Raw genomic sequence first — 16,102 nt, 5'->3', positions numbered from 1 at the left:
AAGCAGGAGCCGGCCAGAAATCCCTCCGGAGTTGAGAGGTGAGCTGTGGGAAATCCGTAATGGGGAATCAGGCTTCGTCCCCAGAAAGAGACGTATATGGACTCATGAAGGGCCTTCTAGTCAGATCAGGGAGTCCGTGCCTCAGTTTCCTCAAATGGTGACCCCTATGGTGGTGTTCCGAAGCCTTGGAAGAATAAGGACGGAACTGGTCGATAAAAAAGACAGCTCGTGGAAGAGGGCTGCGCTCCGGAGGAGACGGCTTGGCTGAACGATCGTCTGGCTGTCTGGACCAGGCGGACAACCTAAACCCCGAGGATAACACCTGTATTCATCCAGACAGGTAAGCAGCCAAGAAACTTTAGAGACTTTGAAAGAATGAAAGTGTGTACATACAGCAGCCAGTTGTATGATGCTGCCGCGGGGGGGAACTCCGTGTCGGGAATGCATTTAGCATCTTGGTGGCAAATTCTGACTACTCTTTGCCAAGTGTGGACTAATTCTACTAATGGTGCTAAACCAGAGGAAGCTGTAAATTCCACCGACAGCGCGACTTTTCTCATGACACCGTCAGCAATGGCGATTCTGTCCACACCTCCTCTGCCCCCAAAGCTTCTGTCACTGATTGCAGCGACCCTCACAACACAGGATCAAGCACGGGAACAGGGCAACTCGGACAATGATTTTATTGACACTGATAAACCTTTTGATCCAGGTCCTATAGATCTGGAAAAGGAGCTAGACCTTTCCCCCACCCCCTCGTCTCTCCTGATGCATTGATTGTATTTTTGGGGAGGGTGAAAGGGGGTCTGAGGGATTGGTGGCAGGAATGCAAGTGGGAAACACTTCAGTGATGGGTTTTGGGAGTCGCTATGGCATGTTCAGTATTTTATCAGACAGATCAACCTCGAGAGTGGCAGCCTGTGCAATACGAGGCTGTTCAAGAGTTAAGCAAAGCAGTGGGGGAAGGGAGGATTCATAATGAGAGAACAACTAGGTATTGTGAAGGAGAATAGGAAAGATAAACATGGTTATCTAGTGTTTAATAGGTGTCTGCATGCTTGTAGAGATATATAGCATTGTAACTGCATGAATGATTTCTGCCCTGAGCCTGGTGGAGCATACAGCTGCGGTTTGTGTCCGGGCTCAGAGATGTAAATAGGGGCTTCTCTGTTATGGTAAAGTATTTCTCTTTGCATAAAAAAAGAGGGAACGAAGGGAATGACCCCAGAGGTATGTTCAGAGAAGGCATGCTATGTTTCGAACTTTTTGACTGAACCAGTTCTTGTTTGGTGTGCCCTTCCACCTATGTATAATGTTAATCCAAAAGAAGATGATACTGTTTACACTTTGAATGTCGATAATTGTCTTTTTGTAGATGCTAATGTAGTAGGAGGCTATGATGGGAACGTATTGCAGTGGTTCTTCTCTTATCAGGAGTAACAGCAGGGAAAGCATTAGAGTAAAATCACCTTGTTTGGTAGGCAATTAAGAATGCGAGTCAAAATTGCCACTGCTTTTTGTTGTTGGTTCAAGGACATGGCTGTGAGGATTTTGATGGTATGCGCTGCGTGGATTTTAGGCGCCCCATTGCAGCAACATGTTATCAAAATCTGAGAAAATTTCAGCCTTTTTGGCACTCATTCAATCAATTGGCAGTATTGTTTGTTTGCTATTACCTTGGTTGCTGTCATGTTTGCAAGGGCCCTGCAGAACATGAAAAACTTGGTACTAGCTGTTCAAAAACAAAAAGGGGAAATTGTAAAATTGTACGGAACAGAGACAGTGGGTTATTTTGACACTGATAATATGTCTCAGTTGGTTTTTTATTTGTTCTATTACTTATACCTTGTTTTCACTCGTTCGGTTTCAAAGGTTCTTTTTGTGCAACAGGAAGGGGGAGATGCAGGAGCGGGCTGGAAACTAGGACCATGCATGGCAATCAGTTAGCTGAGGGGAATGTGCTCGAGCTTGTAGGTCACGAACCCTGGGAGGACGAGGAGTGTGAATAGACACAACAATTAACATGATGAGACGTGTTTACAGAGCACAGGGGGGTGGGAGACTGATGGCGCCAAGGAAAGGTAACACCTTGCTGTTAATTGCTGGTAGTTAACCACCAATCAGGGATTGCCTAGTATGCAAGGCTTAGCTTCAAGAACCAATTAGTTTAAAACGCGCAGCTTCTGAAAGTGTATAAAACCTCGTGCTTCTGTACGATAAATTGACATTTGCTTGCATCAAGCTGCGTCCCGTCTCTTCATTCGCCGCATTCCTCCTCAGTTAAAAATACTTACCTGATGTAAATATGGTCTAGTAGGTTTTCAGTTACTGCTGATAAAAACACAATATTAAATGGAGATATTTATCAAACATTTCTGTGGGTTTTGTCTTGATACTTTTAAAATCTCCGGGTATTAATTGTGAGATCAACTAGGATTTGTTTTAGTTTTCAATAGTTTAAAAATCAGCTGATTTTTTTTTTTTTTTACATGAATATACAAATCAATAGTGAGAGTGCTGCCAATAACTGTAACTAGCCAGATTAATAACCCTAAAAACTAAAGCCAAAATCACAATAATATTTTTATCTTCACAGCAAATGGTAAATTCTTTGTGCCTGTTTATAATGTACATATGTGCAGTTCTTAGAAAACTGAGGCCTTGATCCTTGTGGGTCGTTGGGAAGAATTGATGTTAAATTAATTATGTTGACTAGCTTATCTCCCTCCTCCCCCCAAGCAGTGCAGAGGGACAGAGGATGGGGGTTGCAGTCAGTCCGACACACGTTGTCTCTGCTGCTCCTTCCTCTTCTTGTCTCTGCTGCTCCTTCCTCTTCGTGCTCTTCTTCTGCTCCAGCCTGGGGTCCCTCCCACAGGAGACAATCCTTCACAAACTTCTCTAATGTGAGTCCTTCCCACAGGCTGAAGTTCATCATGAACTGCTCCAGCGTGGGTCCCTTCCACAGGGTACAGTCCTTCAGGAATAGCCTGATCCAGCGCGGGTCCCCCACAGGGTCACAGGTCCTGCTAGAAAACCTTCTCCTCCGGTGTAGGCTCCTCTCCATGGGGTCACAGGTCCTGCCAGGAGTCTGATCCAGCACACGCTCGCCATGGAGTCACAGACTCTGGCACATGCACCTGCTCTGGTGTGGGGGCCTCCACGGGCTGCAGGTGGATATCTGCTCCATCATGGACCTCCATGGACTGCAGGGGGACAGCTTTCATCACCAGACCTCACTCAGTTGAACAGTATACGTTTGAGGGAACTGACTGGTACCTGGATGTGGTGATGGAATAAAATTTCATTGTGTTTAATGATTGTGTTGCAAGGAGCATATTTCATGGGGCCACAGTCATAGTTTTAGGAGCAGTGGTAGCCCTGGCATTCTCACAGTCTGGAAGTTGACTTTCAAATGTTTCTAAAGCTAACAATTGTTTTGTAAGTAACATATAATCTAAGGTCACAAGACCATGGAAATGGTATAAAAAAATGCTAATTAAATTTCAAAATATAGTCATGCATTGCATTTTTCTTACAATGGCTGGCTAAATAAACCTGTAGAAACTCATTATAAAGGAGGAAAATTATTAACCCTTTAATGTATTCAGTTTCTGAATTCATAAGGAATGCAGACAAAACTAGGATGGATAGTGCTAGGATATGATAAGGGGGTGATCTAAGGTCTTGAAGCCTGGTGACACTATGCTCGGGGAGGACTGAGAAATGTCATTCAGGGAAGTTCTGTTTGTAAAGGTTTACTATGTAAATAAACAGCTAAACATGACATTTGATTGAAATTACAGGCAAAGTGAAACAATTATGATTGAAAAGAATAAAAATGACAAAATGTCTGTTTACTAGCTTATTTAAAGCTAGCAAATTTAACACTTTAATAATTGGTCTATAAATTACTTATTTTTGTCTTGACTTATTCAGTCATATATGTATTTTTGTTGTGAAATGGTTGTTTATTCTGTGACTTGTGGCTGTAGTTATTCACAGTGAGTTCATTTATGCCATTAGTATCTAACTAGTGCATGGTAAAACCTCAAGAGTTTTGATTTGGATAAATATTTAGCAATATAAACATTTTTCAGCTTTACATTATAAAAATCTTATATCAATATGTTTGATATGTCAAATGGATTTAATCTGTCTTTTTATTTCTAATTGAATTGAATGACTCATTTCTTTGCATTTTTTACTTTAATGAAAATAAAGGCAGTTTTTAAGCATTAAACTGGTCATTCTATCTGTTTTATAAGTTAGTTGGGCTTTTATTTGTGTTTTAAGTGTTTTGTTGGTTTGTTTTTGTGTTTTTGTTTTTTTCCCTCCTAAGCATAAAGCTTATTAAACCAATCTTTGCAATGGGCATGTTTCAGGAAGAACTTTTACATAAACAGAGTGGGATTTCTCCATGACTTAAAAATCAAGTTAAAACAAACTTAATACCATCCAGTCTAAAGGCAATGTGACAGTTGAATATGAATATGAATATAAATAACTGTAAAAGGAAATTAAGGATGTAAAAAAAATGTTTAATGGTTTCTAATAAATGCCATAAATATTTTTGTTTTAAAGAATTAACAATAACTTCTTTAAGCAGTTTGCAGTTACTGCTTGCTTATATGCTAGAACTTAAAAGAGGTTCAGGAAAACAGCAGATGATGATGGTATCCATGTCTCCTAAAGGGCAAATTTAAAGCTTAGAAGGGTTTTCCTGTTTCTTTTGGTGTAAATTATGGTGTACACAATGGCATGCTGTTATGTAAAATATGAGTGTATGTATAATGACTTCAATTATTAATTTAATTTACTAAGTATAATACAAAATTGATAATTTCATTTATGATGTGCATTTATAGAAAGAAAAGATTTTTCTTTAATTGTGTGAAAGAGTGTACTGGTTTTGGCTACAAGCTATTATGAAGAAAATTACCTTTATCTCAGCCAAAACCAATACAAAAAAGTAACATAACTTTTCTTAAAAAAAAAAAAAAAATCCTGAACGACCTCATAAAGGGGAATAAAACAGTCTTCAGAAATAATGTGAACTACTTACATGGGTTACATTAAGGACTTTTACAGTTTCTTGCTGATAAGTTTGAAATACAAATCCAATTTGAAATTTCAAACCAGAAGTTTACTTTTAAATTAATGAAACTCACCAAATTCTTACTAAGTTCCTAGTAAAAATAACACTGATGTAATTTACGCTGAATGAATGCATTCCTTCTGTGCTTATGGAAACTGATTTGCTATACATTCTCAGATAATCTTCATGTAATAAAATCTATGAAAAACAGACCTCTCGTTTGCTTACTTAGACTTGCATCTTTCTTTTCCAGATGACACGAGAGCAGTATATATTAGCAACACAACAGAACAGCCTTCCAAGGACTGAACATCCTCAGTTTTACCCAGTAGGAATTTATGGATGGCGAAAGAGGTGCTTATACTTCTTTGTGCTTCTGTTGTTGGTTACCATGATTGTTAACATGGCAATGACAATATGGATTTTGAAGGTTATGAATTTCACAGTGGTAAGTATTGCTTTAACTTTATGCACCCTGATTCTTGAAGTAACCTTGTAATTTTGGATTAAACAGATTTTTTGTTTTGTTTTGTTTGCCCAACTAAAAGCATTTTGGTAACTATCCCAAGCATCTCTTGGTCTCTTGTCACCACTTATAGCAATCAGTTGTTTCTGTGTCTCTTCTGTGTGGTATCTGTCTTAGGAGGAAACAGTGTTAGTTACATCCTAGGGTGGCTTTTTTAGTTCTTAGTATTTTTTCCAGTTTACTGACCATTTGGATGGTGTTTCCCCTAGAACTTAGACTAGTTGGTTTGAGATTGGTAAGAGAGGGTAAGTGAGTATAAAAGCTGCATGCATTTGAGACAGCCTCCACGTGGAATCTTTACTAGCAACAAAGTGTTACTGACTCTGCATTTCAGATGTACATCTGAAAATAAACACCTTAATTCAGTGGAAACAATGTTAACTTTCGAGCTCTTCCCAAAGCTTTGGTTGGATAAAGGTGGTGGGAGTGCTTACTAACTGGCAGTGGAGTAATGTCTTTTTGTATATCAGAAGGAAAGATAGAAGACACCACAGTTTAAAAAAATGGTGGTGCTTCTAGGATCATTGCAGTCGCTCTTTGATTTTGACCTTCATAAGACATATTTTGATGTAGTTAGTAATCCATTTATAATTCCTAGGGTCATAGCACATTTCTATTCTCCATTAGTTTATTGGAAATAATAATAAAAAACAGTCAACAAAACCAGCATTAAATATATGCGTAAAATTATATCTGCTAATGCTTTGCAATGCATAAGGTTATCTGAGGTCATTGCCTGGTGAGATGTATTGAGCAAATGAATTGTTACTTCTGAGTTGCTACTAGTGGATTAATACGGTGGATTTATATTTTGACCACTATATGACTTTAATATTCATGTACTGAAGACTTTGTTAGAAGTTTGGGGTGGTGGTGGTGCTTGGTTTTTGGAGTTTATTGTTGTTTTTCTTTTTGTGGGGTTTTGTGTGTGTGTGTGTTTGGGGTTTTCTTAGCAAAATGTGCTTGCAAAACAGGACATCCACAGACACTTTTTCTATTTGCATTAGAAGGGTATTTGTGCATACCTCTTGACTTCAGTAAAATGGTCTGCTATTATTCCACAGGAAAATTAAGCATGGAAATTTAAGTAAGTTAAGAAGATGCTTTAAAAAGCACATAATTTTTCTCTGTGCAGAAGATTGCTTTGCAATAAAATATTTGAAACTACTGCTCCCATATCTAGCCAATGATTGACCTTCCATACTACAAGCTACTACAGCACTGTCCAGTTTGAAACTCTTACAGTTTGAACATAGAAACTTTTTAAAATAAAACTAGAAAAGATATCTTGAAATACTTTTCTTTTCTGTGTGTCAAAGCTTTGTTAGAAAGTTAAAAATTATGGTGAATCACTAAATCGGTGCAGGAATCTAGTGCAGGAAACAACTGAGTTGTTTCACAGTCGTGTTTGCTAGTTAGTAGATTGAAGACCTTGCTTCAGTAACTTGAGATGTATGTATCTGAAATCTGAAATAATTATGGAAACACTGACTTAAGTTTCGCAAAGATAATGTTTGAAATGTTACATGCGTGATTTATAAACTCATTATTTAATAATTATAGTTCAGAGATCACAAAGCTTATGTGCATCTTTAATAATCCTGAATTTGTTATAAATATAGATAAATGGTATGCCACTGAATAGTGTGAGTTAATCTTTAACCCTTCTGTTTCAGAATTAAAAATATTTTTTTATATTCAGATTTACCATAGTCATATATACCAGCAAGTGGTTTGGAAAACAAAAATGGAACATATCACTCCTTTTTCATATGATAACCCCTCCAAAATATTGCATATACTTGGTAACACTGTTCATTTAGGAATATCATATACCCTTTAAATACCTCAGAAATTATCATTCCTACTTAGCTGTTTGTTATGAACAATCTGCAAAATTTTCCAAAGGATTTGGTACTTAAAAAGAATAACCAAAGTATTTTATTTAATGATCATACCACCACCAGATCTTTCTTACTTAATTTTATACATAGTATATCCCCGTTGACATAAAATTACTGAATGTTATTCTTTTAATGGCAAAATATTTCATGCTTTTGTTTAATGACATACTCCATCAGGACTGATTTGATTTTGTCTTCCAACTTTCATATAAATTTATAGAATGATAAGTGGTTAAACTGTTTCAGAAAATATAATCCATAGGCATAAAACTGTGGTTTATGACCTGAAACTGTATGTCCTAAAGTGCATACATTTGTTTTACAAAGAGGCTGTTAAAAAATGTAGTAATTAAATTACATTACAATAGGATATTTAATATTCTAAAGCCACATATAATAGATGTAGGCATATCATGTAACTTTAAGCTGAAAGAATGAAAAAAGTCTGTCAGTATTTACTTCTGCTTTTATAAGAACCATTATTTTAGATCATGTTCAAATTCATTTTGTTTATTATACACTGATGAATACCAGTTTTCTTCTGCAGATTGATTGAATGATAGTCTTCTACTTGGACTAGTTAATATTCACATTAGAGTCTCTGTATGGGTTCTAAAATTGATTGCTAGAAGATTGTCATATAAAAAACTCTGTAAAATCTTCATGCTTTTGTCCACACATGCACATTTGAGCACCAATGAGAATTTTGTATCAAGTCTGAAGGAGTCACATTCTTAGTGATGGATGTTGGAGAGTAATTTAGTTTATGAACCTAAACTTCATGTATTCAAAGAATGCAGCAGCTTTGAAGTATGCATATATTTCGTCCATGCACGTGTATATATGTACAGATACATATAAACTAAGAAACTGTATATCTGGGCAGTGATAGGAAATCTGAAGTATAGCTAGGAACTTTTCGAAAAGGAAAATACTTTTGTGAAACTGGTTGGAGAGTATTTGCACAAGAGAGGAGTCTAGCCATGATAAAATAATTGTTGAAATTGAACTGCTTTGATGTTTTGACATTATTTTAAATTATGTGCTGTTTTAGCACAAGCCAACATTGAGCTTTTTATGAAAACAATAGTAATTTCACTGCTTCTAGGGGTTGTGAAGAGCCAGGGCATGGGTTCATCATTGCTGGCTGACAGCTGCAGCAATGTTAATTTGTATTAGCTGCTGACTTTCTATTTTTAACTGTGCAGCTGCAGCCACTGGCCAATTGGCATAATAAAAGCCTTTCTGAGTTCGATTTATGCATTCTCCAATTGGAAAAGTTTTTTGAATGTATTGACCTTGCCTGTTAAAATCATATTCTGAATGTGAGCTAGTTATCCCATGCTTTTTTATACAAAAAGAGGAGAAATAGGGTTGGCTATTCATCTCATATCAAGGCAACTAAAGTGAGTTGTCCTTAAGGAATGGATGTTGAATATCTCATCAAAGAAGTAATTAAAAAGGAAATATGGTTTATTTGCAATTGTGTAAAAACACAGTGTAGGCATGTTGTGCAAATCTCCTTTTATTAGATTAAGTAGTATAGCTGGGAAAAGTAGAGAAACTTTCAGGTATATAATCTATTCTTCCAGTGTACAGTGTGAGAAATAATTTCGAAAGGTAAATAAAAATTACAAATAATTACCTTGGTATAATGTATATCAGACAAGCAAACCCAGAGGTAATTAGTATCTGTGTAGCAGATGGAATAGTAGATGGTAGAATCAGAGATGTAATAACCATTTTTTGAAAGACATTCCTTGATACCACTTGAACATTATTCTCTGATACAATTTTTATTTTGCATCATCTTTAAGTTATTCTAAACTCAATAGAATTATGATTGTATATAATTTATTCTTCATATTCATGAATAAAGTATATTGACAGTCGGTTAATCTGATTACTTACTGTGTAAAAGAGATTTACTTTATATTTTTGTCACTAAACACATACCAGTGGAGAAATATGTGACTGCAAGTTTTCTGCAGGTTATTTCAAATTACAGCTTTAAAAGAGAAATTAAAAGTATTCCTCTTACCGCTGTGAAGTGACATTGCAAAGTGACACAGGGCAATCAGCATACAAACCTAAGTCCCCCCTCTTGTTGGGGGAGGCATTTGATATCAGTGCATTTGTACATTTTCTAATATGTACACAGTTGGCATTGATATTTGCATTTACTTGACATTACGTTATTCCATTGCTTATTAGATTACCTTGAAGTCTGGAGTTTACTAAAGCTGAAAATTGTAATGGTAGGAAAAATGCAAATGTGAACCCCTATAGTTTTTAGGATCTTTTTTGGGTTGGCCTGTGATTCAGCCACATATCCTAGGAAGTATCATATCAGCACTGAGTTATTTTACCGGTTTTGGTTATATATCTGGTTTTGTGTGTCTCTGCTTTACCCTTAGGAATCAATGTATGAAAAGACTTATTTTGTTACCCCTAATGCAGTCTTCCAAATCAGGTATTTTCTCTTGCTATAGTTACTTGCAGTCTTGTAGTCAGTTTTGACTGCTGTCATTTCATGATGTTTTCTGTATTAATACATGTTAAACTCCCCTTGCCAGTAGTACCATGGGAATTACTTTTAAGATTAGGAATGAGACAGCTTATCATCTGGGTTGAGACAGCTATTCCTCAAGAGAACTTGTACTTCAATTTAGCTTGAAACATAAGCAGCAGTTTGAATTTCCTGGCTAGAATTCATGTGCTTTGTGCTTACAATTGAACATATTCTGGTTGCTGGCTCCCTAGCTCCAGCTTCACATTACTTGGACAGCAGGTAGTTTGCAAGATGGTTAAATGTCTGCCGAAAGATACACATGCCAACTAAAGATGATTTCTTTTTATGTGACAGCATATATAACAACACAGATATATGCAACCACTAACTCATCTCTGCATCTTTATAGATCGTCCTTATATTCCTTTAGGAGTTTGACTTTTAGAGTTAGAATCTTTCAGATCAGCAAAAACCTAAATCTGAAAAATAATATTTTATTAACATAGTTATAGAGACCAATAAACACAAGTTTATTTTCCTGGGTTTTGATTGAGAATGGGAAAAATATTTCTTATTTTTAATTTCCTGTGTTGTTGGGACACACACACATATTCTGATCTTAATATCCAATATAGAAAAAATGCTTATAATTTTTTCAAAGTACAATTTGTTTATTAAAGCTATGATTTGATACTTAAGGCTTTAGTGGTACAGAACTAAAGCAGCTGTATTAAATACTTTTATCTAGACTTATAGCAACTGTCTCGGCATGCTGTAAAATAAAAAAGTAATTTATTTACAAAACTATACTGTAATACTCGTCCATTAAACAAGCACAACAGTGATATGAGCCATCAGTTTTCTAAGATTCTTTGACCACCCAGGTCTCTCTGTTTGATGTTCGAAACAGTATTTGTTCTGTTATTAGTTCAGTTGGTTCTGCTGATCTATGCAATGAAGACAGTATTTGCCTATGGCAGCTAACACAATCTCAATCAGAAGTAAGAAAAACCTCTTTTCCATTTCTTAGCTAATTTTTGTAGCAGACCGGCATTTGAAATTTATTAAGTTGTGTAATAGCTGTACTTATCTCTACTAAAAAATAATTTGGTTGTTTGGCAAACAGACAACTTTCATTTTAAAAAGGCAGCAGTTTGTTATTATGTTTTGAATAAATATTATAATGATTTAATAGTAGCAGTTGCTGGATACTTAATATGTTCTGCCGCACCTGCAGATTTCATTTATTTAAATGGCAATCATTTATTGTCAATGAGTTACTTTAAGCTGTAAATAATCTCATTTTAAAAACTTGTTTTCTCTTAACTAGATAGAGAACTATTTCTCTATATCCCTCAAAATTTTAGTTTTCAAGAACCTGATGTCCCATTTTGGGATGAATGCAAGAAAGCTTTTGTTTCCTTTTTGTTTGTTTTCTGTAGTGAGAGAGATCCAGTCCAGAGCAGGCAATATCATTAATTATTAATGATTAAGAGACTTAGTCAAGATATCGGAGACCAAGGTTCAAATTCATGAAGTCTCCAATATAGATCATGTCCCAGATAAGTGTCCTACTCATAGGCTATTAGTCCTCCTGATTTCTGATGTTATATTTCAATAGATCCGTGACCTGCATCTTACTATCTTTTAGTCTCAAACATTAGATATCCCTGTAATAAATTTTATTGAAAATTCCTATGAAATAGCTGTCTATTCCTCAATAATATTTTCTGCTCAGTTTATAATTCCTTTGAAAAAAAAATGTTTAGAAAAATTTCAGCCAGCTAAAATGAGTATTAGAAAAGCATATATGTGTGCATATGCACATGTATACACACACATGTAATTGGCTGTATTCTCAGCTCCTTTTTATGCTGCACTGGAAAACAGAAACTTGTTTCTTGAATTAACCTGCCATGATTCAAAGACTTGTTCATAGCATGTCAGCAAAATAATCTTGTTACGCATTAATTCTACTTGTACCTTATCCCGTTTGTTAACACTCATGAAAAAGCACAACTTTGTTGAGTGGGAGGGTATTTTCGAATAATTTTGTCCTCTTTGATTTGGAGTGCAGTGGGTAGGAATGAATTGATTTATTCTTACTCTCTTTTAAGCATGTCACATAGTTTCTGTCCTCAGTACAATGAAGAATTCATTTTAAGTATTTCTAATACCATTCTTCTAAATCACTTTTTATCTCATTCTGTATATTTATCTCCTATATTGTATACCTTCTTTCCTAGCACTTATGGGAAGAAAAAAAAAATTCAATCTGTCAGTGCAGGTATGGTGTAGGTTTACTTGACTGTATAGTAATTCATGTGCACAATCCTAATTAATTTCTGTAAATTTTCTGTTATCTCCTCTTCACCCCATCCCCAGTGAAAGGGAAAACATTAAAATCTGTCATGTCATAGTGGAAAGGCAACTAATCTAAAATACCAAGTTTGCAATCTCTTATTTGTTACATATACTCATGGCGAGACTTTGCACAAACAATCAAGCCACTGTTACAGATATTTGGTTAGCTGTTTTATAGTACTAGGCATCTCATGCAAAGGCATCTTGTTAAAAAGTAGGAAGGTATTGTTTAAAACAGTGCTGTTTAATAACACTTTTTAGCAAATATGAATTGGCTTGATTTGATGTGCAGGTTGCATTATTGGTTCTGGGTGGCTGAATGCAGAATTTAAATATTTTATTTTATTCCTGGGATATATATCTGTGCATTCTGCTGTTTATTGTTACAAATTATCTCTGGTGAAGAAAAAATGAAAAAAAATACATTTCTCATTTTTATATTTGTTTGGTCATGCAGATTTAATGGCAGGATACTGTTAAAGTTCCCAACAGAAAAAGGGAATAAATACTCTGCACCCTACATAACCTTGTAAAAGTGTGATTAAATTCATTGCAGGAAAAAAAAATAATTCTATTTATACCATAGTTTAAGCAATTTCAACCTGACCTTGCAGTGGCTTTAGAAAATTGTACTGTAGGATCCAGATTTTGAATACTTGGGGAAAACTGCCTATAATCAATGTTTACTTTGTAGACATGCATTGAGACCATAAAGAGGTATTTGCCTGTACAAGGTGTCACTGCTTGCTCATTTGTCTCATTGCTTCAGATGTGTTTTATGAAGCGTCAGGACTGATTTAGAATCAGCTTAAGGGACACAGATTTGTAACTTGTACCTTTATCTCATGTCATCAGTCCAGCATGCCACAAGTAGCTTGCCCTGTATTGCAAAATAAGTGTGGATGGCTACATCTTCTTCCACCATTCACTGCAGTGATTCTGATGTGCATTAAACTATAAGTCATGCAATCTTTTGTTAAGAGTTTTAATGTTCAAAAAGAATGCCAAATATGGCTATAGAAATTACAGAAGAGGGAAACAACAATTTCAATTCATTTGATAGGTAAAGTGACAATGAAAATATATATATATATATATATATATATATATATATATATATAGTTTGTGGAAGTTTACCGTTTCTTAAATAGTAGTAATGTGTTTTAGCTGAGTGAACAAAGTTTACTAGATAACTTAATCACTGTGTAAATAGGCTGGAACAAGTATCTCAGAATTTTTTTCCAAATATTTGCTTTCATGAAACTTGAGTTAACTTAGTTTCCATTATTGGCTTTCAGATGTGTTCCCTTTCCATGTGTATTCTAGCATGACATTAATGTTTGTGGAAAGCAAGATTTTCAAAAGAATATTATACAAAAAAATGTAATGCTGAGTTCTTAAAGGTTTATCCAGTAAACCAGTTCCGACACTTAAGTTTGTCAAATCACATAGCTTGAATAGCAGGTCCTTGAAAATAGTTCTTGATGTGCAATCTTTTTTAAGGGGGGAGAAGATGGGGAGCGGGGAGCAGGGAAGAAGAAAAAACTTAATTTTCTATATTAGGGTTTAAGAAAATATTCAGCAGAAAGTCATTACATGAAAAGGCCAATACAACATGTTTGTCTCAAATAGGGCAACTAAAGCAGACTAAGTTCATTTTATAGTTCAGACCAAGTAGCAATGTTTTGTAATGTTATTTAGCATCAATTAGAAAGGTATCAAACCAATCTGATATTGAACAATCTTTAGTTACTTAAAGGCACCAACAATCTATATAAATAAATAAATGTGTCACGGTTTCTTCTTTCCCCTCCATTAATGGGATGATTTATGTGGGTATAGAGTACAATAAAAAATTACAGTCTGTATTTGTAATCCTGCTTTTATTTGTACAGAACTTCCATCTTGAAATCAATACAAGTCTGTGTACAGGAGCAGAACGTGCTCATTTTAATCTAGCCTAAATTAGACCTAGTCCATCTAGAAATAAGAATAAGAAAGAAATCAGAGGGTAAGATAGAATATGTAGTGATAGGTATCTTACATGGCAGAGTTTTTCTTTTCCTCTTGATTTTCTTATAAATCAGGATATTAGATGTGTGGTTGCAATTCCAGACAGGATTAGATGATGAAATCAAATGTTTTAAGCATGAATGATACAGAAGCAAAAACTTTTTAAATCAAAAACTGTAAATAAGATATTTATGTGGCCTGCAGGGGATGAGGAGAAAAAATTTTAAGACCTTTATGCAACAGGTGGAAGTGATGGGATACCTCATTTATGTCTGGTCATATTTTACTATACTGCTAGATCCAATTAAGGAAAAAAAACCTAGAAATGCAATTAAAGCAGAATATAAATGATATTGCCAGAGGCAATATAGAAATAGTAGAACCACCACAAAACAGAAGTGAATGTTACTAAACAATCCTATAGCTCTTTGTAATATAAATTTAGCTGCCTTTTCTGGAAAAGCTTGGTCTAACAGAGCTTGTCTAAAAATTTCTTCTTGCAGGCAATGAGGTGCATACCCTTTCTGTCACACCAGAGTCCATTATGGCAACAGTGTATTCAACCGAGCATCAACCCCTATAGACTCTGGAAATTTTTTTACTGTGCCATTCAGTTAGGTAAAACAACCTGTGCAGGGTCCCCTGGAAGATCTTGAGAGTTGCAAGTCTATTGCATCTTATAAAAAAACAAACAAACAAACAAAAAAAAAAAACAACCAAAAAAACCCCACAAAAAAACCCACAAAACCCCAAAAAACCACACACACAAAACCCCCCTCAATCAGATACATATTTTAATATCTCTAATAATGAAATACGCATTTTTATGGTGCACAGTAAATCTGTCTACACAGTAAAGCAATACCAAGAAATGGTTTCCCAGACAAAAACTTCTAGTTACTGTTTTTACATATTATTTTTAAAGCTCAGGTTTATAAAAGCAAGGATGTGCATGCAAGAGGGTAACGAATTCCTGTCTACTTCAACAAAACCTAAATGAAATAAGTATAACAAAAAACAGTATAAATTAATATATATGAACTTTGATTGACTAATTCAGCTATTAATCAGCTTGCTTTTTTTTTTTTTTTTTTTTTTTTTTTTGTATACTGCAATGGCACAAGTCAATAAAAGGAAAAGGAGTTATTTCCATGGAATGAAACTCAAAATTACTATCCTGCTCTCTGCTCAGTAGAAATAATATTTTAATACTAGTAGATGAAAGGAGATGTATAGATAGAAATAAAAAAGAAATATACTTCGTCATCTTCAAATCATGATTTTATGATGGTTTTTATAGAGATGGAGCCATTTCTTATTTCATTCATTGTCTTCAGGAATATACAATCCATTTGAGTCATCTTTCTGGGTCTGGGCATGCTACATAGAATCAGCAGATGAGACAGAAATCTGTGGTGGCTCTATGCCATGAACATGCAGTCCAAAAGACACTTTTATTGGAAACAATTTTTGTCATGTTATATGTTAAGGCACATACTTTGATATTTTGATTTATTTACAAAAGTATTATGATAACTATTAAAAGACTTGTTCATTTTTACGGTAGTTAATTTAAAAAAAAATGTATGATATGAACAGTTAATAAAAGTAAACTTGCCTGTGGGTTTGTTCTCAGGGCTGATTGATACAAGCTTATTTGTATATACGCATCCACAACTTTTTTTGTT

At 35.0% G+C, this 16,102-nt stretch overlaps 1 protein-coding gene across 1 annotated transcript in view; it reads left to right on the top strand.

The window, feature by feature from the left end:
• SGCZ (sarcoglycan zeta) overlaps nucleotides 1–16,102 on the top strand; it is a 551,451-nt gene that overhangs the window by 269,388 nt on the left and 265,961 nt on the right. Inside the window, exon 2 of the mRNA XM_080373912.1 lies at nucleotides 5,349–5,543. Within this exon, the coding sequence (XP_080230038.1) occupies nucleotides 5,349–5,543 (195 nt within the window). The remainder of the gene's footprint in view (nucleotides 1–5,348; nucleotides 5,544–16,102) is intronic.

The sequence above is a fragment of the Falco punctatus genome (assembly GCF_963210335.1).
Source record: "Falco punctatus genome assembly, chromosome: 1".
Lineage (NCBI taxonomy): Eukaryota > Metazoa > Chordata > Aves > Falconiformes > Falconidae > Falco > Falco punctatus.
The sequence above is the reverse complement of the archived record's forward strand: the minus strand, read 5'-3'. Positions and strand labels throughout refer to the sequence as shown.